Raw genomic sequence first — 24,139 nt, 5'->3', positions numbered from 1 at the left:
AAAGTTTATTTTGGTTCCATCCCATCTTGGCTGGACCATAAAGGCAAGTTGTGTACATGATTGTTCACGGTCCTCTTCTCTTGCTCCTTCTTTGATTCAGTTACTTTTTTTATTCCACATAGAACTCTTGACCCCTCTCTTTTTGAGTTTTCTGATCTTATGCCTTCAGAATTAATATCTTTACCTTGAACCTCAGTCCATCAACTCTTGGTTTGCCTCTGCAGTTCTCATTGGGGTGTCTTCGGTAGTATAATCACCTTAGCCAGCCCCAACATTTTATATAGGCTCTCTTGTCTAATCATTTATTTTAGTGGGCATTTGACTCTATTGTCATGAATCTTTGACACATAACTGTTACTATAGCAACACAAATGAATTATTGACTGCTCTCTGTACCTTCCTGGGGTTCAGGACAGTGGAGAGGAAAATTTTCTTCCCCTCCCTCCCCGATATTATTTCTAGCACTGGGATTTACTCACTAATTTAGATCAGCCATTTGCTTTATTTGTATTATTTTTTCTATGCCATAAAAGAGTGGTTAATAAAATAAAGATTGCTATTTCAAAAGTCGATGATTCCTGCTACATCAAAAGGTTTGTTGGTGGGCACTGCTTATCTTCAGGGAGACACATATTAGTGTGTTCATTTCAGTGTTGCTTTTAGTACAGGGAAAGATTCAAACTATTAAATAACTGGTTGCTATAGGCACTGGCCCCTTGGAACATATGCTTACTACAGAGTTGAAAAAGGGTCCTGGAGACTCCTGATTTTCCAGGCATTAAATTTTACTAACTGATTCATAAAGAATTTTGGAGAAAGATCTTAGGTGGTAGGTGGAAACTCAAAGGATTTGGAACAATGGCTATTTTCTAACCAATGTGCACATAATTCAGAATTTTAACAAGTTTTATCAAACAACTGTATTCCAGCTTAATATTAACATAATCAAGATGTTGGGGGTTAGAGAAGTTGGAGGCAGGGTCATCCAGTACTTGTATGATCATATGCAGAGGCCCTGAGAAACCTGGAGATAATCTGGGCGTCCATCATTAGGCGATCAGACAGACAAAAAGTAGTGCATACGCACAGTGGATTATTATGTATCTGGAATTAATAGACTAGAAATACACATAACAACATGGGCTAAGTGAAAAAAAGAATTGGAATACTATGTATAACAATAATATGTATATATGCATACAAAACAATATACATGTTTTTGGATAACACATACAACACTGGCATACATTTTAAAAACACTAGAATTGTTTCCTCCAAGGGACTGGGACTGGCAATGGAGTTTAAAGCAAGAGTGGGGCCTTTGTAAACCAATGCTGATGGTGTACTGTGGACTGAGGAATATGATTACCCCAGTGTTCTGCACGTGAGGCTGAAAAAGACAGAAACAAACAAGTCCTGTTATTGCCTCTTAATATTTTGAAGTTAACCTCCTTAATCATATTATTCGTACCTCTAGATGACAGGCACAGTGAAGGACAATGGAATTATTTCAATGACTGGATTTTTTTGTTAAGTTCAACAAATAAATATTAGGCCCCCTTTATTGTGGGAAATTATACAAATTGCTTTGGAAGAAACAAATATGAGTTAGACAAATCCTGTATCTCCAAAGTGCTTATCACAATGTGGTAAATTTATTATCTATAAAAGTCACATTAAAAACTATTTTAAAATTAATTTTTATACTTTGTTCTTTTATTTGCCTAGTTTATTGATATATAGAGAAAATCTATATTTATGAGATTATTCCATATTATTCATATGAATATCTGAGAAAGTATTATCAGATTACCCAGGGAATCTTTCATCCATCATGATAGGATTTAAATCGGCAAATAAAATAACATACATTGATTTTGTTAAATATTCCAGTGTCATCCCTCCCTCCTGTGACTCATTATCAACATTTCCTCTTTGTTGCCTTGATCACAATGAATATATTTTTTAGAAGACAATTTCCTTGACTAATTTAGTTTTTCCATTCCAGGTCACTACAGCATTATTAGGTCACTATCCTCTAGTGCAGTTAATTAGCTATTTTTTCCATTTTTAGAAACATTTTATATAATTCTGTGTGCTTGAGATAATAATCTATGAACAGATACAAGGGAAGGATGGGGTGAAGTTGACAACAGGAGGAAGATACTAAACCAGATAAACTTCAGTGACAAGAAAAACTCAGGTAACAATCCACTTCTTGTATATTTCCTTTAAGCTGTGGCCTGGAGGCAGGAAGAAATAGGTAGTGGTGGTGAGATGATGAGCACAACAGGAGAATAACTATGAATGGCTGTGAATATGGAGAATAAGAATGAACCTTAATTTTTAACCAGGACTCAGAAGTGACTTGGAGATCCAAAGGTGCAACTAAAGATACTTTGCAGAGGCTAGAGTCCACAGTGTGGTCAGGACTAGGCTGCACATTGAGTTGTTAACTGTACCCAAGGATCTTCAGAGAAATGTATTAACACTGAAAGTAAAGACAGATACACTTCGTGTCTTCAAAACAGGCTTGTTGTTTGCTTTACTTCTATCTTTAAAGAACTAAGAAATAAAGAGAAGAAAGTTCATTAGATACTAATAAGTGATGTTTTAAAAAATAAAACCCCAATTTCATACAATCAAGGTGAAGAAAGAATAATTGAAAACTTACTTAGAAGAAAAGTATCTATAGTTCTAACTTGCCCTGAACTTAAATAATGTGGTGTCGGTTAAAAATTAGATTAAAAAAATAGAGGAAAAAAAAAGGAAACTAAATATATAGTGTTTAAAAGCAAGCAATCAAACCTCCTGTTTTTATGTTTTCTAAACATTTCTTAGAATTTTCCCCTAGGTCACTACAGTGAGATGTTTGGTGGTGAATTGGGGGGGAGGGGGGTTAGAGCCACAAAGATAAAGGGATAGAAAATGGATCCTGTGAGGGAAGGCTAAAGGAATTGAGATAGTTAAAACTAGAGGGCACAGATGAGTAACTTTTACTTGCTTTGACCAAGTTCAAGGATATTAAACATTTATCTGAAAGAGTTGCTGACAACTTCTTTGTATTCACAGAGAAGGAATTAAGTGGACATCGACTTAATTAAAAGGATGAGAGATTTTCTTTTGTCAGGAAGAACCTTTGGACTATTATGCTAACAAAAGGCAGGAAACCAAGGAAGAAAATGAGTTTTCAGATTTTGTAAACTGTAGAAGAACTGACATGTCCTGGATGGAGAAACAAACAAACAAAAAAGGGGAACTGGGTCAGAACCTATTTTTAGATTTCTTCCAGATGAGTGATTTTATCAATTGGGGATGATAAGCATCTCTCTCTGTTTTATTCCAAAATTTTTAAGTGTAAAATTACCATGAATCTATTCCAAGGGTTGTCCAATTCTTATTCCATATAGATCAAGGCACTTAAATGACGATTCCATCAAATGCTGCAGAATCTGGGTTTGTCACACGTCATAATCACTTAAGTAATCTAAATAAATGATGGCTATAATTTGTGTCATTATAATTCTCAAGATTAATAGCTAGACCAAAACTAGAGGACTCAAAGTGGTATATTTTCTAATGGCAATGGGCTTAGGAGAGTACATACTTTTTCCATGGAAGGTCTCGGATGGCTCAAAGTGATCAAACATCCAAAACATAGTATCTCCCACTTGAAGCCATTCAGAGGCTATATTCAGAGCCATTAGATGGATAGTCATGAAATTTGAAGCCTGGAAAACAGGAGCTAGGTAAGTTTCCAGATAGGCTGATATTTGCTGTTTGTATTATTTTGTCTTCTTTGCTCTTGAATGGAAAGGAGATACATTTTGTCTTTGACCCCACTTCTTTCCTCAGCTTCAGCCCTCATTTCTGGAGTCTCTCCATCTCCTGCTGAGCTCATCTGCTCTTTACTTGTCTTCTGCAGCTACCTACCTATTCAAGTTAATCTTTCTTGGGTAATAAATCGGAGTTAAAAGGGATTACTTATTTCTTCATCATCAAAACTCTCATATCTTGCATAAGATGTATAGGATCTCAGGTAAGGAAAGTCACCTGGTAACTTATTTGTTTTGTAATAGCTTAATAGGGCATCATTCCCTTAGTAATGTAAGTAAAACTAAGGAATGCAGTATGCTAGCCTAAAGGAAAGCAACTCTAATGAGAGGTGCTAGTGAAAAATAATTTGGGGCATTGGGGCTTTTAAGATTGCACATCTGAACAAGCTCCCGCTCTACCATTTCTTCCTCTTTATCATTACTTTCCATCTAACTGACCATCTCCTGGTCTGCTGCTGCATTCACAAATCCGATTTTGCTTTGCATTCCTTTTTCTCATCTTTTTTCTCATCTTTATATAAGTTTTATTTCTGATTTTTTTTTTAAGTATTAAGCTTCTTTTTTTTTTTTTTTTAATGTCCTTCTTGCATTCTGGCTAGACTCTGTCTTGGTGTAAAATCACACAGAATCTCATTTTTTTTCTAAGTGACCCCAAAACCCCTCTTTTAATTTTTCTAACTCTATTCCTTATAAATTCATTAACAGTCAAATTTATTGCCATTTCTTTGCTGTTTTCACTTATAATTTTTTGCTATTCAAATCTCAACTTGGAGGGAAGCACCACTTATATTTTTACTTCCTATGTATTATTGTTTTTCTTACTTCATGGAAGCCTTAAAATGCCTTGATTAGACAATTTTTCCTTTAGTGATCAGAAGAAAGTCTTTTTCAATGATTTTTCTTCCCATTCATAACAAAAATTTGATTAGTTCATAATTCACGACATGAGGTTTTGGTTAGAAGTCATAAAACTGTTTATACAACTCTTGCTTAAAATTATTTTGATAACCTTATGGTCCCACTTTATATATGTTCAATTTCTTACTTCATTGCTTTTTTCCACATGATTGATATCTATTCTTTTTTATCTTTATATTATTCTAAGGCTTAGCAGAGTACTAGGCACTTTATAGATGCTGCATAAATATTTGCTGAACGAATAAGTGAGTAAGTCAAGAAATCCGTCTAGCATTATTTGAGCTGCTTTTCAATCAGTGCAAAGGATTAGGATATATGAAACCTGCCTCCAGTGTCTTATAATATATTTGGGGAGATAAAACTCATGCATATTTATTAGAATGCCACTGAAAATTAGTGTGATAAAAATTATTTATGTGAAGACTCAGATAAAGGAAGCGGTCAGAATACTGAGAAGAGACCTTCTGAAGATGGAGACTGAGTTAAAAGGAAGCAGAATGTTTGAGAATCCCCAGGTATTTGATGAATTATAGCACTTTTTCAATTGTTCTTATCCTTTCTAGAGAAGGAAGAGCTGTATGTAACAGATCAAAATTACATTTTTTGTCATGAATATGGACTCTTCAAAGGCAGGAATTCTTGTCCATGCTACATCCCCAATGCCTGGAGTGGTGCCTGGTATTCTGAGCACTCAAAAATACTTATTGATTTAATGAACAAAAATCATTCAGAGAATAACTCAGGAGTCAATTATATACCTACTCGTCCAAGAACATTTTGGTTGGCTGATTATTTTAAGTTCCCTATCATTGTGGACATTAGTTGATCAGACTTGGTGCTGGATATAGTTGGAATCAGAAGTCACTTATGCGAAGCTTCAGGGAAAATGTCAGGTTGTGCTATTTGTCCTTCCTCCTTCAATAGCTTCTATCTTTATTACAGGCTTTCTGAAATGCCTTCTGTCAGATTTATTGCTTAATTTTAAGATTTTCCTTTTACCCCTAAGTTATTTGTTCATATGTAAGAAAGTTGTGGTATACAGAATAATGGTCCCCAAAGATGTCCATGTCTTAATCTCTGGCCCTGTGAATATGCTACCTTACGTGGTAAAAGGGATTTTCCAGGTGTAATTAAGAATTTTGAGATGATAAAATTATCCTGGATTATCTGGGTCAGCCCAATGTAATCACAAGAGTCTTTATAAGAGGAAGGCAGGAGCGTCAGAATCAGAGAGGAGATGGGATGACAGAGGCAGAGTTTGGAGTGATGTACTTTGAAGAGAAAGGAAGGAGTCATGAACCAAAAAATGCAGGTAACCTTGGAAAAGCCAGGAAGTAGATTCTCTCCTAGATCTTCCAGGTGGAATGCACCTCTGCTGACAACTTGATTTTAGCTTGGAAGACCTGTTTCGGCTTTCAAATCTCCAGAACTGTGAGATAATATATTTGTTTTTCTCTCAAACACTAATTTCCAAGTAATTTGTTACAGCAGAATTAGGAAACTAATACGAAGGCTATTAAAACACAAAGAATTTTCAACAGGAGACAGGGGTTCTTGATTCTAGTGTAAACTCTCCCACCAATTACCTTCGTGATAATAAGCAGATATACTTCCTATATCTCATTCTACAGACATTGTTTAGCTGGGAGACATGGATGTTGTACTAAATCAGGAACATCCCACGAGCAGTGGACCTCTGATGGTTTGTCTATGGCTATTCTTTATTCCTGAAGGATTGTAATTTTGTCTTTACCTCCCCATGCTGGAATCTGGCCTATATTCTTTAGTGCTTTTTCTGTACTTTATAACTCAGTCATCCTCCTCTTTCAATCACAGACACAGGCACTGTCTGGCTCTTTTCACCATGTATTTTATTTCTGTCACTCTTTATTTCAAATTTATTTTGAAAAAGAAAAGTGACTGTCCTTATTTGGCAGAGTTCTTATCTTTGGGGATCCAATGAGTGAACATCATTTACAAAATAAAATGATTTTTTTTCATTTTGAAACATATCAAAGGCCCTTTTATTTACTGTTTTAAATAAATAATTGATATCCCATATTTCTTCTGATGATAAAATTTTCTTGTGCAAATATTACTCTGGGTAGTTAAACAGCTGCAGGAACAAGGCCTGGGATCCTGTGATAATTCCAGATCAGATAAATCCAGATTCAGATAATTCCAGATCCAACTACTAATATGAACCTTACTGAACTATGATGTGCTTCCTTGATTCAACAAGTGTGAAACACTCATTAAATACCTGGTTGCGTTGGTCATTCCTGGTGATTGTAATGGAAGTGGGGGCTCCTCAGATGAACCAGACATGATTCTTGTACTCAAGAGATGTGTTTTAATTAAAAAGATGGAAACTTACATAATCATGAGCAGCAGAGTGAAGTAAATGCTAATAGTGCAGAGTGGGTATAGACACTTGGGCAGATTCGGAAGATTTCACAAGTGAGGGAGCATTTGAGCTGGGATGTTGAGAAGGATTTTGTGACTTGAAGAATAGAATGAGAGACATTTTGGAAGTGAAAGAAAGAAGGAAGTTTTAAAGGTTCCTATTGCTCTAGAAGTTGTTCTATGAGCAACATGAGTAACAGAACAGAGACTTAGAAAGCTGTATGCTGTGCATGAGGGATTGTTAGGTGGCTCATGTGAATGGCTGAAATTGTAGTCAAAAGTGTCTGATGATGCTCTTATATGCTGCTAGACAGCAGGAAATAGTACATAAAAGGAAAGAGGTCCAGAGGAAGAATAATTTAGTAATAGTAGCTTTGAAAACAATAATGTCACATGGGAACAAACTGACTCCTCTAAGCAGAAGTCAGATGTGCATTTAGTGAAGATTATTTGGTTTTTTGAGGTGTTCATGTGATAATTACTTTCATGGACTAGAGGCTTTCTTTCTTGAACACTAATACCTGCCTAGACAATGTTTTTTCATCTTCTTTCTTCCTTTAGATAACATGAAAACTGACCCTGGTGGTGTCTTAAGGCAATGGATCTAACAAATCACTCCATAGTATCAGAGTTTGTATTCCTGGGATTCACCAATTCATGGGATATCCAGCTCCTCCTTTTTGTCTTCTCCTTTTTGTTCTACTCTGCGAGCATGATGGGAAACCTTGTCATTGTGTTCACTGTAACCTTTGATTCTCATCTGCACTCCCCCATGTATTTCCTCCTGGCTAACCTCTCAGTCATTGATATGGTGTTTTGCTCAATCACAGCCCCTAAAATGATTTGTGATATTTTTAAGAAGCACAAAGCCATCTCCTTTTGTGGATGTATTACCCAGATCTTCTTTAGCCATGCTGTTGGGGGCACTGAGATGGTGCTGCTCATTGCCATGGCCTTTGACAGATACGTGGCTATATGCAAGCCTCTCCACTACCTGACCATCATGAGTCCCCGAATGTGTCTATGTTTTTTGGTCACTTCCTGGATCATTGGCCTTATCCATTCATTGGTTCAATTAGTTTTTGTAATAGATTTGCCTTTTTGTGGCCCTAATATATTAGATAGTTTTTACTGTGACCTTCCACGGCTCCTCAGACTTGCCTGCACAAACACCCAAGAACTGGAGTTCATGGTAACTGTCAATAGTGGGCTCATTTCTGTGGGCTCCTTTGTCTTGCTGGTCATGTCCTATATCTTCATTCTGTTCACTGTTTGGAAACATGCCTCTAGTGCTTCATCCAAGGCCCTTTCTACTTTGTCAGCTCATATCACTGTGGTGGTTTTGTTCTTTGGGCCACTGATGTTTTTCTACACATGGCCTTCTCCCACATCACACCTGGATAAATTTCTTGCTATTTTTGATGCATTTATCACTCCTTTTCTGAATCCAGTGATTTATACATTCAGGAACAAAGAGATGAAAGTGTCAATGAGGAGACTTTGCAGCCGTCTTGTTCATTACAAGAGTATTTCCTAAGTGAGTGGCTATGAAGATATGAAACTATAGATTCTCCTTCACGCTGGTTGCAGAAAAGACATTATGCAATTTCAAAGAAATACTCAAGACTCAGGCCATGTTATATATCTAGAAATATGCTATTTATTAAATTATGGTACCTATTTCACCATTAAATTTAAAGTGATGTCATTCCTTGACACTCTGTACATTAAAGTGTTAAAAACCAAATCATGTGTCCCTTGAAACCTACATGGTCTACAAGAGTGCCATGTAATTGAGCAAATAATAATATTTTGTCTTTTTCTTTATTGGAATAATTATTCTATTGATAGACAAACTAGGCATTCTTACTTTGTTTCATCTAGTTATTACCTACCTTGATTCTAATTCCCTTTGTTCCTACTCTATTTGATTCTTATTTCTCCAGTTTCTACATATTTTACCTCCTTATCAAGCATTTCTATCTGGCAGTCTGGGAAATTGTTAATCCTATGTTGGAATTTTAGAATTTAAAGCTAGGATAGATTACCAACACCATTAGTTCTAACCCCCTTAGTTGCACATGCTAAACCCCAGGAATTGAGAGATGACTGCTGTTTGCCAAAAAGCACACAGCCAGAAACCACCAGAGATTCCCAGGTACCAGAAACCATGCCTCTGGTTGCCAGGCCACGGCCCTTTCACTTTCAAATCAGCTTTTTGTATTTGACCCATATTCTGCTCATGTTCCACTCTTACAGCCCTTTCCTGTGGTTCTATTTGAAGGGAGAGCTTTACATCTCTCATTTGTATTTCTTCTTCTGAGCAAATTGTCATTAGCATTTAATACTTCTTTATCATTTGCAAACCTTTTCCCAATTTCTACCACTATCTTTATATTTCCCTTTTCAGATCCTACCAAAGCCAAATTTTAAATCATAGCTTTAATTATGAAAAAAATTTAAAATTCATTATTAAATAATATTCTTTTGTCTACAGTGGTATTCAGAGAGCTCTTTGATTAAATTCTATTTTGTAGGCTTGAAGTCCCACAAATGCTTAATAGTTAATGATATTCTCTCTTTGTGGGAAATAAATGTGATTGGTGAACTGTGTACTCTGCTTGAGTAAATCACACTAAGATCATTGTGTCTCTGCCAGAAAGATAAATTTAAAATACTTCAGCAAATAGAAAATGAAATATTTATAAAATCTATGTGAAGTTCCTCTTTTTTCAAGAACTTATGCTGTCTGTTGTTTTATATGGTTACTAAAGAATAGAAAGGAACCTATTAATTGAAATTTCTTTCATGAAGCAATGGAGTTGATTGTCATCATTTGTGTCCTAGAGGAGGTAATAATTGATGTGATTCACATAGTGCTTTTTACAATTTAGGTATTGTTCATAAATCTTATGAAATGGATACTCTCATTATCTCATTTCACAGAGGAAAGGTCTGAGGCATAAATATCTTAAACATTTAATACCTATTAAGCAATAAGCCTGAACATAAAGTCTTGCAGTTTTGATCCAGGATCTGTCGCCTTGACTCCTGTACTATAGTGCATCTCTGGTAATAAAAGTTATCAGAATAACACCTTTACTTGAAAATAATCCCTATTTGTGGGCCTTCCTCTGGTTACTCCATCACCCTCAAAGCCCTGTATTTATGGAGTTAATAAATTTGCAAATATTTATTGTGTATTTAAAACCAACTAGCCATCATTTCTAGGCACTTACTGCTATCAAAGAAGTTGAAATGCCAAGATTTCCCTAATATACTGTAGAGGATGGAGTCTAAAGGCTCAAGAAGATATTTGAATGGATCTATTATGTGTAACATACTAAAATAACCCCTAACCCTCTCCTTCAAGTGGGGGCTGAGGGACATGGCATCACCAAGGCTGCTTTTATAGAGCTGCCAGGAGGAAGAACTGTGCAACAGCTCAGTAAGTATACATCGCAATGATTCTCCCAGTACTTTTCCCAAAGGTGCCAGTGACCATTTACTTACATAATCTTACACCAGGAAAAAAAGGAGTATCACAACATTTTGAGGACTGTTGGACACAGTTTTTGACATTTGCATCTGGATTCCTGAAGGGTTATTGTGACCCTTTTGTTTGAATGGAGGCATGTGGGAGTAGGTATACATGGAGTCCTGGTTGAGATCTAGTGTCCACGAAGTGACAACCCCCAGTGATGATTACACCATTTCCTGGATGTATAACCTAAATGGATATACTTGCTAATTGGTACAACTCCCTCACTGCTTCCTTGCCCCGTGGGTTACAGCTGTTGTAGAGGGGAAGACACTGAAACTGTCTTATCCACAGGCCAGGACAGTATTTCAAAAAGTATATTAAGTTCTGTAGGGATAGTGATGGCAAAAAGATACCCATTGTATGCAGGAATGGTGGTCTCTATTGTTTCTCAGTTTGATTTACCACTGTGGCCCCTACAAAAGCCAGACAGATCCTGGAGAATGACAATGGACTATTGTAAACTCACCCCAATATAACCTTTATTTCAGCTGCTGTACTGAAGATAGTATCTTTGCTGCAGCAGATTAGATTAACACAGCCTCGGGTGTGATGTAATCATTGATCTAGGAAATTTTCTTCCCCATCTCTTTTAGAAAGGAGAATTGGAAGTAGTTAGCATTTACATAGAATGAAAAATAGTACATATTTGCAGTTTTACCCTTTGTCATATATAGTCTGAAGAGATTTGGACCATCTGAACATTTTATGGATCCTTACACTTGTTTATTATATTAATGACATCATGTTATCAAACCATTTAAGAAAGAAATGGCATGTGCATTGGATGCTTTAGTAATACACATGTGTTTTCAAAGGAGGGAATAAATTCTATGAAGAATGAGGAAATTGCCACATCATTAAAATTTTAGGAGGTGACAAAATGGATCAAGGACTTAAATGCAAGACCTGAAACTGTAAAATTCCTAGAATAAAACATACAGCAAAAACTTCTTGACATTGGTCTTGGCCATGATTTCTTGGATAAGACACCAAATGCACAGATAATAAAAGTTAAAATAAGCAAGTGGGAGTATATCAAACTACAAGAGCTTCTATATAGCAAAGAAAACAATCAATAAATTAAAAAGCAACTTACAGGATGGAAGAAAATATTTGCAAACCATATATCTGATAAAGGGTTAATATCCCAAATATATGAGGGACTCTTACAACTCAGTAGTGAAAAAAATCCAGTTAAAAGTGGGCAAAGGACCTGGATAGACATTTTTCCAAAGAAGACAAACAAGTGGTCAACTGACATATAAAAATGTGCTCAACATTGTTAATCATCATGGAAATGAAAATCAAAACCACAGTGAGGGTTGGAATGGCTATTATCATAAAGACAAGAGATAAATGGATATGGATATGAAAAAAGGGAACCTTTGTGTACTGTTGCAGGCAATGTAATTTGGGGCAGCCACTAATTTACCATAAACTGCATAAAATTTTACAGAGAACAGGATGGAGTTCCCCCCAAATTAAAAACAGATCTACCATATAATCCAGCAATTCTAATTCTGGCTGTATATTGAAAGGAAATGAAATCAGTAGCTTGGAGAGATATTTGCACACCCGTCTTCACTGCAGCCTTAGTCACAGTAGCTAAGGTATGTGAACAACATAAATGTCTTTCAATGGATGAATGGTAAAGAAAATGTGGTGTATATATATATACACAATGGAATATTATTATGGATCCAAGTTCACATTATGTATATAAACACAATGGAATGTTATTCAGCCATAAAAAAGGAAATAATGCCATTTGTGACAACAGGAATGAGTCTAGAGGGAATTATGCTAAGTGAAATAAGCCAGACAAAAATGCTGTATGGTATCACTTATATGTGGAATCTTTGGGAGGAAGAAAAGCCAATTTCATAGAAACAGAGAATTGAATGGTGGTTCCAGGGGCTGGGAGGAGGGAAAAATGGGAAGATATGGGTCAAAGGGTACAAACTTTCAGTCATAAGAAGAAAAAGTTCAGAGGAGCTATGTACAGGGTGGTGACTATAGTTAATAATATGGTATTGTTTACTTGAAAGTTACTAAGAATAGATTCTCACCACACACAAATACACATACACAGTTTAACTATGCGAGAGTGTGGATGTGTTAACTTTCTTTATCTTGGTCATAATTCCACATCGTATATGTATCTTAAATCATTTCATTGTATATTTTAAATGTACATAATTCTGCTTGTCAATTATTCTTCAATCAAGTTGGAAAAAAGTTTTAGGAGTTCAGTGGTCTGCAGAACATCAGAACATCCTCTTCAAAGTGAAAGAAAAAGTATCACATCTTGCAACTTCTGTCACCAATAAGGAAGCACGATGCTTGGTAGATTACTCCTGTTTCTGGAGGAAACGTATTCTGTATCAGTTATACCACCTTAACCCATATACTGGAAGATATGAAATTCTGTCACTTTTGAAAGGGATAGAGATCTGGAAAATGGTTTTTGCAGCAGTTCCAGATTGTGTGCTTAGAGCCCTTCTACTTGGACTATACTACCTGGCATACATGGTATTAGAAAAACTGGTACTGATAAGAGAAAAGATGTGAAGTTTATAGCAAGTATCACCAATTTGGTAATCACAACAAATCTTTATGGTTCTGAATCAATGATTTCCTAAGGATTACAGAGTAATTAAAATGCAGACATGAGTTGCCACAAAACATCACATCATACCATGGATTCACATTAAAGAAAAGGAGATACGGGGTTTGGCACATGACCATGGGATCTACTGGACATACTGCACCACCCAGAATCCACTGATCTGATAGAGCAATGGATGGCTTACTGCATTTGCAGCTGCGGTATCAACTTGGAGTTTATTATTTTGAGACATATATATACAAATACACACAATAAATAATCATTATTTTATACTCTGTGCCCCATTAGGTAGCATACCTCGGTCCAGGATCCAAGATACAGTTGGGAAATTTTAGCTTCCTGTCCCTGAGGCTCTGGGCACTATAAGTTTAGAAGTGCTAGTTTTAGTAACAAGAGGAAAGATTTCCACCAGAGACACAACAAGAGTTCCATTCAGTTTTGCTCTATAGCTATTTCCCAGGAAATTCAGGCTTCTTGCACCAAGAACAAACAGGGAAGATGAGGAATTACTACCCTGGCAGGGGTAATTGATCATCAGGAAGGAGTAAGGCTACTGCTACACAGTGAGAGGAGGGAGGATACAGTCTGGCACCAGCTGATCCACACAGGTGACTGTTAGAAGTCTCTTAACCAGTTTTGATGGTAAATGGACAAATGCAGCAGCCATGGCTAAGTAAGGGCATAGTATCCAGGGTCTTGGAATGCTCATACGTCAGGGCTTAAGTCACCTTATCAGGTGAGCCGTGTAGGCCAGCAGAGTTGCCAGCTAAGGAATTTAGACCACATAGTAGGAGGGATATGAGAATCAGCTGTGGTCTCAGTACCCACTTCAGGAGCAGGTATTGTAATTCATCCCATTAACTTTCCTCTTATAAGATGCCCACATGGTAAGAGGTTAAACAAAGTCCAGATGGAGCTGCTCCCAGAACTCAAAGATAACAAGTGTTATGGGTGGATGTCATGTATACTATGCTCTGCCATCCAGATCCCCCTTCAGCACAGAAAAATTTATTCCCCCAGCTGTTGGGAGGGTTGTTGTCTGACATCACACAACATCCTGCCCTTTTTGGAATGTCCTTGGCTAAAGAGAGCTGATATGCCCAGGCCATGCTCCTTTTCTGTGTAAGTTTGCATTCAATGATTGCTTAGCAGTTCACTTGGGACCATTCTGAAAGCTCTTTCCAGGTTCAGAGCTTCTTGCAAGGTTGGCTGAGACCTTGTTGTAACTGTATTGTCTTCTAACTTCTCTTCTACATTGTGCTTAATTCCCTAACTCCAAGTAAGAATTGATCCTGATAGCACTCCCTAAAAAGCATCCTATATGCTGATCTTCATCTCAGAATCTGTTTCCTTGGGAACCCAGACTTTGATACAATTTTCTTGATTCTTCTCATGTTATTGTCAGAGAGAATACTTGAAGTTTTCAGTATCATAATGGAATATTATGTTGGTCCATTACTCTAAAGACATCATGCTAATTAGACCTTGTGAGCTAGAAGTGGTAAGCACCCCGGGTGCCTTAGTAAGACTCGTGTGTGCCATATGATGACATGAATCCACCAAAATTTCAAGGGCCTTTCACATCAGTGACATCTCTAGGTGGTCTGAAGCATACCAGGGTACCTCTTTAAAAGTTTCTGCACCTTAAAATACCAGCAGAGAAAGAGGACCAAATCCTGGTGAATTTCTTTGTATTTTGGAGACAACATATACCATAATCAAGTGGATTGCTCTAATCTGTTTATTGGGTAATTCATAAAGTTGCCAGTTTTGAATTGTGGCTGGAGTAAGAAAGACTCCATAGACAGTCTGGAAGGTAAAAGTAGCCTGTGTGAATAGGAGGTTCCAATTCCCACGGGCTCCTCCTCTCTTACTACATCTCTGTCTTTGGATATTGGAAATTCTCTGTGACCAATTAACAACGGAGAAAACACAGCCTGTTTATGAATAGTTATTCATGTTATAATGGCATCAACTGTAAGTAAATGGCCATTGCATTAAAGTCTACTCAGAGATTGCCTTGAAGGACAGTGGTGAAGAAAAAACTTTCTAAAGGGAAAAACCTTTAGTTGTACACTTCCCTTGAAAAGAAAGATGGCTTGTGGTACAGATACTACTAATTGTGGGCAAGCTTAATTGTTTGTTTGATTGTTCAGGGTCTAAGAAAGAATAAACTATAAAATTATTGGCATAAAGTTCTGTGGAGAGGTATGTAGCTGGACTTCGCAGAAAAGCAGAAAGAATGGCAGTATTCATCCCCATGTAAAAGCCTGTTAGAGGTAATTCACTGTACAGGAACAAGGTGACTTGCTCCTCTGGATGTCAGTCAGCCTCTTTCCCCAGATATTCTAGAACTGCTTAATTGGCACTGAAAGTGGGCGTAACAGCTAGCTGACATCTCTGCATAAAATCAGCAGCATGCACTTCCCTTCACTAGGCTGATCTGCCTACCATCACTGCCAAGTGCCTAAGCTGCAATGCAAAAGTAAATGGTCGGCACCCTGTATGGTATCCCATCTCACCCTACTCTGAGAGGACTAGCTCTCTACCTTGTGGCAGGCTGAATAGAGTTCAAAACCCTTCTTTTATGGAATGGAAAGATGATTGTCTTTATAGAGATATTTATCTCTATCTCTGTCTTTATCTCTCTATCTCTAATCTCACTTCATAGGGAGAAATATCATATATTTATATATCTTATATATATGCATCTTATAAATATGCATTTAATATAAAATATTATAAACAGTACAGATATTATAAATTATTCTTTATAAATATATAATACATGTAATATATGTCATAGCATATACTATATTTACATAATATAAATTACCTCTCTTTTTTGGAAACTGCTTTGTCTTTCCTATCCACAGGGCTGCTGCCAGCACTACCATATATTGACTCATAGAATACCTTTAGTGCCTATCTATTGCTATGATGTCACATACAATATTACATATGGCCTTATTTTTATAGAAAGTGAATTGTGATCATGAGCTTACACCCATAGCATTCACTGGACTTTTTTATGCTGCAACACCCAGAAACAACTGGCTTGATAGAGTAGTGGAATGACCTAGAGAATGAACAGCTTTGGTGCCAACTGGGAAGTGAATGCTTTGCAAGTTTAGGATGTCTGTTTGATGCAGTACATATCTTAAACCAGTCGCGCATATATATATATATATAATTATCTGTTTTAAGGCTGGAATAGATAAACCCAAGGTGGGAAAATCTACTCTAGAAATAAGTCCAAATAATTTGCTGGGGAAATTTATGCTTCCTATTCTTTTGAACTTTGGTTTAGTAGGTTTGGAGGTTCTACTGCCCCAGGGAAGAATGTTTCCAAAGGGAGCTTGGCTGAGACTAGCCTTTGACCACTTTGGGCTCCTCGTGTCACTGAACTAGCAGACAGAAAAGGATCTACCTCTGACATTTGTGGGGACTGAGACAAGACTAAAAATGGGAATCCATAAGTTACATGTTGAAATATTTGAAAGTTATAAATCAAGTTAACAAAATATTGAGTACAGAAAATTCTAGCCTTCTATGTCAAGAAATATATATGATGTCTATGTATGTGTTTCTATAGCAAATCCTGGATAGCTAGGTTTATAGACTTAGGGAAGTTTCAAAAGAAATTCCTGGGCTTTGGGGAACAGAATCTGATCTAAAGGATGGACATTATCTCCAGGTGGACATGTCTCTTTTGTTCCTTGAAGTTGTCATACCATGCAGGGCATGACTGGGAGGGGACCAATTTAAGAACTTCTACCTGATCAGGACCAGGGCAAAGGATTCTCTCGTTTGGGTCTAAGGACAGTACTGCATGTCTGGTTGACAGATCCCAATTACAAGGGGGAAATTTGATTTCTATTCCACAACAGGGACAAGGAATATTAAGTCCAGAACTCAGGAGTTTCACTGGAGTGCACTAACAGCACTCCTCTGTCCAGCAGTTCTCATCAATGGAAAATAGTGGCATCACATTAAACAAAGTCTAGATTGCTGACCATAGAAAAATGTTTTGTCTGTCCCACCAAGTAGAATATGCTATCCAGCTTAGGTACTAGTGGAAAAGGGAATGAGGGAAATTCTGTTATCAGAATTAGTCTCATCATCAGCCATACATGGGGATTTTGACAGCTATGTTTTATGCTAATTATCTTTTTTCTTCCATCTTTTTCCCTTATGTAGTTAATATGAAGTACATATTATCTTTCCTTCCTTGTTTGTCCTCTGGATAAAAGACAAGAATGAGTACAGAGAGTAAAAGAATAGCTCCCACATGCCCCTCCACTTCCACTCAACCCTTATCTAGCTGACTTCATGCCTTTATTAAGCTCTTTTTCAGTTACCTAACTTGAGTGTGCCTTTTTTTTTTTTTTTTTTTTGTTCTGGCAAAGTCCTGATTGATAGGAATATACAAAACTGGAAGTCAAAATACTTGTTTTCCCAGCTAAAAATCTCACTGTCCTGAAGTACTTGTCAAAAAAGTTTGTCTGTTCAGATACATACATATAGATATAGATGGACAGATGCAGAAATAGATAGATATGGATATTTATTGCACAGCAATATACTACATATGCTGTTTTGCTATCCAGAGTTTGATTCAAAAATGTCTATGGTTGTCTTTAACTATATATAGAATTTGAACTTGTTTTTCAGTGGCTTCAGATAATTCAGTTGTTTCATTCACTTTTAAGCTTTATTCACTAGAATGAACTTTTGTATAGCTGTCTTTGTACACATCCATAATTACTCAATATAAGATTGTATAAACATGAAGTCTTGTGTACATGCTACTACTACACTAATAATTAAGCACATTGGCTCTTTTGGAGATGTTTAAGATGATTATAGTTAATTTTTTGAGTTAATACTTACCTATTTTTAGAGATTATTTTTAATGGGTAATTACCAATATTTATAAAATTTCCAACAAAATAGCACAGAGATATTTTAAAAAATTCTACTTTTGTTTTCCTCTTTCTCTCTAGTGTCTTATTATGAGTTTTTAGATCCTTTGGTTGCTCTGGTCAAACCAATTAGATCTCTGGGGGCAAAGTCCCCTGACCCATAAGCCTCTTATAAAGTAAAATGCTTTTGCAGTATCACTTGGTCACTGTTCTCTTGAGCTATAATTGGCTTCTTTTCTTCTCACGGCAGGATTTTATATGGCATTTTGTTTTGGAGAACATAGGAAAATCTCAGGCTCCTCGAAGATGCTGTTCTCTTTATATAGGTAAAATGGGAGAATGGAAATAAACTTAACAATACAAAGAGTGGCTTTGTAATTTTTGTTGTAATTGCTATGAATGTCAGTCATATCCTTAAGTGCATGAGTGTTACCCTAAGGTAAAGTAGATAGCACCCAGGATAAGGAACTGAATAGCACAGACGAATGATTGTAAAAAAGTTTACTGACACATTGGAAAGGTTAACTGACTTTGACTTTTAGCTAGAATCACATTGTTCCTAGGGTAATATGAAAGGTGTTACAAAAAAGTCAAAGGTTTTATAATATTCCAGATTCAGCATTTAGGTTACAATTAATCGCTGTTCCTGATGCTGATTAAATGAATGCTTCTTACCCTCTGCCACTTGATAAACAGGCAAGAAAAATTAATGACACATGAAAATATTTTCTAAAAGATAATTGTGTTTTTCTCTCCATTAACTTTGCAAAAGAAGTGTGTATAAACTGATCACCTTCTGTGAAAAAGCAAAGCAAATTTATTAGGAATTCACGTTTACAAGATGGAAAAGGATTTCATAGATATCTCAATGAAAGTAAAAGACATGGAGACCAAAAAATCCAAAGCTGAATGAGCAATTTCCAATGTAATATCACTTTAAAATACGATGTGGAAAATGTTTTTTAAAAAATACATAAAACTACCAGGAGCTTAAACTTGTGTTTGGGTCCCTTGCATGGTTAGAAATAGAGTGTTTTGTATTAATAGTATCTCTAAGCTGTAAAAATGAAGAAAGGTTTAGAGAAAGTTGACAAATGAGATTTAGAGGGGGTGGCAGTAGAAGGGAGTGAGTAAGAAAGAGATCCTAAGAGGAAATAAAGGTTTTAAGTTTGCAGAATCTTGCGAACAGAAAGTTAAAGGGATGACTATTTGTTGCATTTATGTACATAAAAAGTTGTTTGACAAGGACACAAAAGTATTTATACTTCCCATAGCTAAAAAAATAAAATTAAATGAGGTAGTCTTAAATTAGGGGAAGCAGGGTTTTACTTGGATGTAAAGAAGGTTTTGTGACAATTTGAAAGATAAAATGCAGAAAGTTTGAGCTGAAGGAGTTGTTAAACTCACAATATTCTTAAATTGAGGAAGAAATGTATATAAATGATGATTTAGGTTAGTACCTTGTTCAAACCTAACAGCTATATGTAGATCAGTTTCAACTGGATGAGTATTACTGAGAACTTCAGTTACCAATATTTCCTTCATCTACAAAGGATTAAGTGTCTGAGAATCTGTTTGGAGGATTAATCAATTCTCTATGCAACAAGGAAAAGACTAGTCACAACAGAAGGTGTAGAGTTAGGCCCTGTCTTTTGCATCATGGATATCTAATTAGCTTTAAAATATGGGTATAATTAATATGTTTAAGAAAAGTTATTTCAAAGCATCGTCAATCGATAAGGTGATTTTAGAACACCATGATTAAGGAGTTTTTCCCTATGAGTATGTGATGACTTTTAGGTGAATAAACATCATATCTTTGTGTCTCTATCTAAAAATCTCTCTCTGACTTTTGCTCTGGACTGAGATGTGGATCTTAACTCTGTCTCAAGTGACTTTAAAACTGTGATGACCCACACTTTTCAAGTTTCTAAATTCCCTGACATTCGGATAGGTCATCTAAGTTCCATATTTCTATCTTATTCTGCTTTAAACTCACTCTTCCTAAAATTCTCAGTTCTTGACTAGTTGATAGGGATTGGAGAGCCAAAAGGCAAATAAATTCACAGCTGTATTCATATAGATGATGAAAGCTTAGTTAAAAACAAAACAAAACAAACAAACAAAAACTCTCCTAAGGCCTTAGCACTTAGAAGACACCTGGAGATAAAATACTATACAATTTGTTTACAATTGTAAAATTTCTGAAGAGTGGGTCCAGAAAGTGATCGAAATCATATCTCATAAATAACTGTTTACTTAATTTAAAGTAAGATTTGTCATTCTTTCCTTTGTCATTATACACATACTTCCATAATTTCTTCATCCTTTTTAGATTTTCCTTTTATTTCTTCTTTTTCTATAAATGTTCAATTTTACTAATCCCTTATTTTCTATTTTTCTTGATCACTTAGAAGCTATGCACAGTTTCTTTATCCATCTTCCTTAATTAAATAATTAGGCATATTTCCATGTACTTTTTGGTCATCTAAATTCATCCTCATCGATCTTTCAGCAAATATTTAATTCCTGAAATATGGAAAAAATTGCAATAGTGATTAGTTTGATGTGACTAAAGTCAGATTATATCAGTTTTTAAACAAAAATCAAAAGATTTGGAGTTGAATTTCTGTTACTCATGTTGAACATGTATCTCAGGAGTAATACAGGGCATCATCCCTGGGAGGAGGCAGAGGGTATAAAAAGCAGAGACGTGTTGGTAGTAAGAACAGCTCCACGTGACAGCTACCGATTTTTCTGTGTGAACACATTTTGGAGGCCATAAGCATATTAGTCGATTTTAATGCTAATGTGGAAATAGGCTTTCATAACTTTGACCTCTCCTCTTCTAATTTATTAACATTATTATCATAATTTACATTTTATCCTGTTATCCTCCTTCAGGTAACAATGCTAACAAAGCCAATGGATGGAGCAAATCACTCTGTGGTGTCAGAGTTTGTGTTCCTGGGACTCACCGATTCCTGGGAGATCCAACTTCTCCTCTTTGTGTTCTCCTCCACATTTTACATGGCAAGCATGATGGGAAACTCCCTCATTATTCTCACTGTGACTTCTGACCCTCACTTACACTCCCCCATGTACTTTCTGTTGGCCAACCTCTCCTTCATTGACCTTGGAGTTTCTTCTGTCACTTCTCCCAAGATGATTTATGACCTTTTCAGAAAGCATAAAGTCATCTCCTTCAGTGGCTGCATCACTCAAATCTTCTTCATCCACGTCATTGGTGGTGTGGAGATGGTGCTGCTCATCGCCATGGCGTTTGATAGATATGTTGCCATATGTAAGCCTCTCCATTATCTGACCATTATGAGCCCAAGAGTGTGCATCTTCTTCTTAGTGGCTGCCTGGATGGTTGGCCTTGTCCACTCCACAGTCCAATTGGTTTTTGTGGTAAACTTACCCTTCTGTGGTCCTAATGTGTTGGACAGCTTTTACTGTGACCTTCCTCGGTTCATCAAACTTGCCTGCGTAGACACGCATCAACTAGAGTCCATGGTCACAGCCAACAGTGGATTCATCTCTGTTGGTTCCTTCTTCACTCTGATCATTTCCTATGTTGTCATCATCCTCACTGTTCAGAAACGTTCTTCAGGTGGCTCATCCAAGGCTCTGTCCACACTTTCAGCTCACATCACAGTGGTAGTCTTGTTCTTTGGTCCTTTGATATTTGTCTATACATGGCCATCTCCTTCCATACACTTAGATAAGTTCCTGGCTATATTTGATGCAGTTCTCACTCCTTTCCTGAATCCTGTTATTTACACATTTAGGAACCAAGACATGAAGGTGGCAATGAGGAGGGTGTGCAGACAGCTAATGAGATATAGAAAGATCTCTTAAGTGAGGCCTGTATTGTGAAGAGCCCTTGTTGATTACTGATGTTCATTACTGATGGTCAAACTCAGAGAGAAGCTTTTGTTTACCCTACCTAGATTTAGTTATGTACACTGATATCAAGTCTTTTTTGTCTTTAACTTAGGATGGAGGGACATTCACTTCTGAAAAGAGAGAAGTTACATATGAAGTATTTATAATCACAGATTATAGTAATCTTGAGCCTCAATTCCTAAGGAATAACATTTATATGAAGTAATTATTAGAAATACAAAACAAGCATACTTCTTTAAGGTCTTCAGAACAAAGAGAACCCTGTCTCTCTTTTTAATAGAAATCTGTCTCACAAGACAGGAATTCCTATCAGTACCCAATAAGGATTCTCTAAGGGAAGATTGAACTGAGTCTTCATATTGTATGCTGAAGCTTGCCTACATTCTACCCCTCCTTTGGGTCTCTGCCCCCCAGGCTGTGGAAGGAGGATGGGCTCTTTGAGAACACATGCACAGAATCTTTGAGAACAAAAATGTAGGAGCCCAATGCATGCACAACTCTGGATAGAAGTCACAGGAGCGGTTCTTGGAATACAATGAACTGGGAAATACGAGGACTTTTCTCTGTGACTAGCATTACACTACTCAAACCAATTAAGCTTTCATTCCTCTTTCCTTCCTATGTCTTCCTCTTCATTCTTCTTCAACCACTTACGGTCTCTGGGCAGGGAAAAAAAATTCCCTGTTTCCCTTTCCTTTCTCAGGCTTTCTTCTTTCTCTTTCTTCCCATCCCATTACTTCTCTGTCTTTCCCCACTTCCCTGCATTTGCTTCTCTGTCCCCTTCTAACTTCTCTTATTCCTGCCCCTTTTAAATTGATCTCTTGTAGTTGTTATCAATTGCCTTCTCAACGGGTTTCATTTCTTAAAAAAACTTGTTGTTTGGGTACAGGAGTTCAGCTGTCCAGTGTGAGTGGGGGGAGAATAACTAAATGGCAAGGGTAGGGTCACTTATAGAACTGGTTTTCATACTTTCAGACAGTGACCCACAGTAAGGAATATAGTACACATTGTAGTCCACACAATGCCTCATCCCCATAAGGGACTGAACCAAAGTTTAACATAATGGTATTTATTTTTTATGACATTTTTTCCTTTCCTTTCCTTTCTACTAAGAACTTCTGTTTATAACCCACTTTGTGAGTTACAGAATCTTGCTTACTAAGAAAATTACATAGAAGGTAGAGAGTTACATGCACTGCTTCTGGTTAAGAGCAGAATAAATATACAGAGATCAATTTATCATGTTATTCTAACAGAGACAAACCCAAAATTGATCTTGCCTTAATATAATATTTGATAATAAAGCATTTCTACACTTATTTAAATAAGCTTACTGAACCATGGCTGTGCAAACTTTGACAAAATTTTGACACACATCATTGCTTCAACTCAGAAATGATATATATATATAAAGTAAATACACGTGTATTTATATATATATATAGTATAATTTACTTTTTAAAAGCAATCTGTAGCTTTCTATATCTATTCAGTTTTGTCTTTTACTATCTTCTTTCAATTTCTGGAATAATATTTTATCTTAAGATAAATGTACTCTTATTCCTTGACATTTTTTGGTCATGTTACTTTTAGAATAGTCTCAGACACCTATATTAATTATGACTTTTGACCAACATAACTAATTTCTATTTCATTGAGAGTTCTTGAAGGAGAATAACTGAGAATTGTCTGTCATATACAGTCATTTCAGTAAACCAGCAAAACTCATGAGCACACTAATATAACCCCCAGCAGACACACACACTCTATTCACATCTTCTTACAGGCAGTAAATGATACTCTTAGTGTAACAAAAATGAACATATACACTAACTTGATCAAAAGATATAGACATCCTATAAAGATATAACACACACACACACACATACCCCTGACCAATGTTTCAATATTCAGTCTTCCTTAAAAACAATTCAAAGAATGTCCCCTAATTACTATGCTTAATATTAAC

The 24,139-nt window shown here is 36.3% G+C and overlaps 2 protein-coding genes across 2 annotated transcripts; both read left to right on the top strand.

The window, feature by feature from the left end:
* The first annotated feature begins 7,758 nt into the window (after positions 1-7,758).
* Positions 7,759-8,697, top strand: LOC105089965 (olfactory receptor 4F15). The gene has a single exon (XM_010981148.1). It carries the CDS (start codon positions 7,759-7,761, stop codon positions 8,695-8,697), a length of 939 nt encoding a protein of 312 aa, XP_010979450.1.
* A 12,471-nt stretch (positions 8,698-21,168) lies between these two features.
* Positions 21,169-22,214, top strand: LOC105089967 (olfactory receptor 4F3/4F16/4F29). Its single transcript, XM_010981149.3, has one exon. It carries the CDS (start codon positions 21,169-21,171, stop codon positions 22,120-22,122), a length of 954 nt encoding a protein of 317 aa, XP_010979451.3. The 3' UTR covers positions 22,123-22,214.
* Positions 22,215-24,139: the final 1,925 nt, after the last annotated feature.

This window comes from Camelus dromedarius, chromosome 5 (assembly GCF_036321535.1).
Source record: "Camelus dromedarius isolate mCamDro1 chromosome 5, mCamDro1.pat, whole genome shotgun sequence".
NCBI classification, from domain to species: domain Eukaryota; kingdom Metazoa; phylum Chordata; class Mammalia; order Artiodactyla; family Camelidae; genus Camelus; species Camelus dromedarius.
This window is presented reverse-complemented; position numbering and strand designations above follow the sequence as displayed.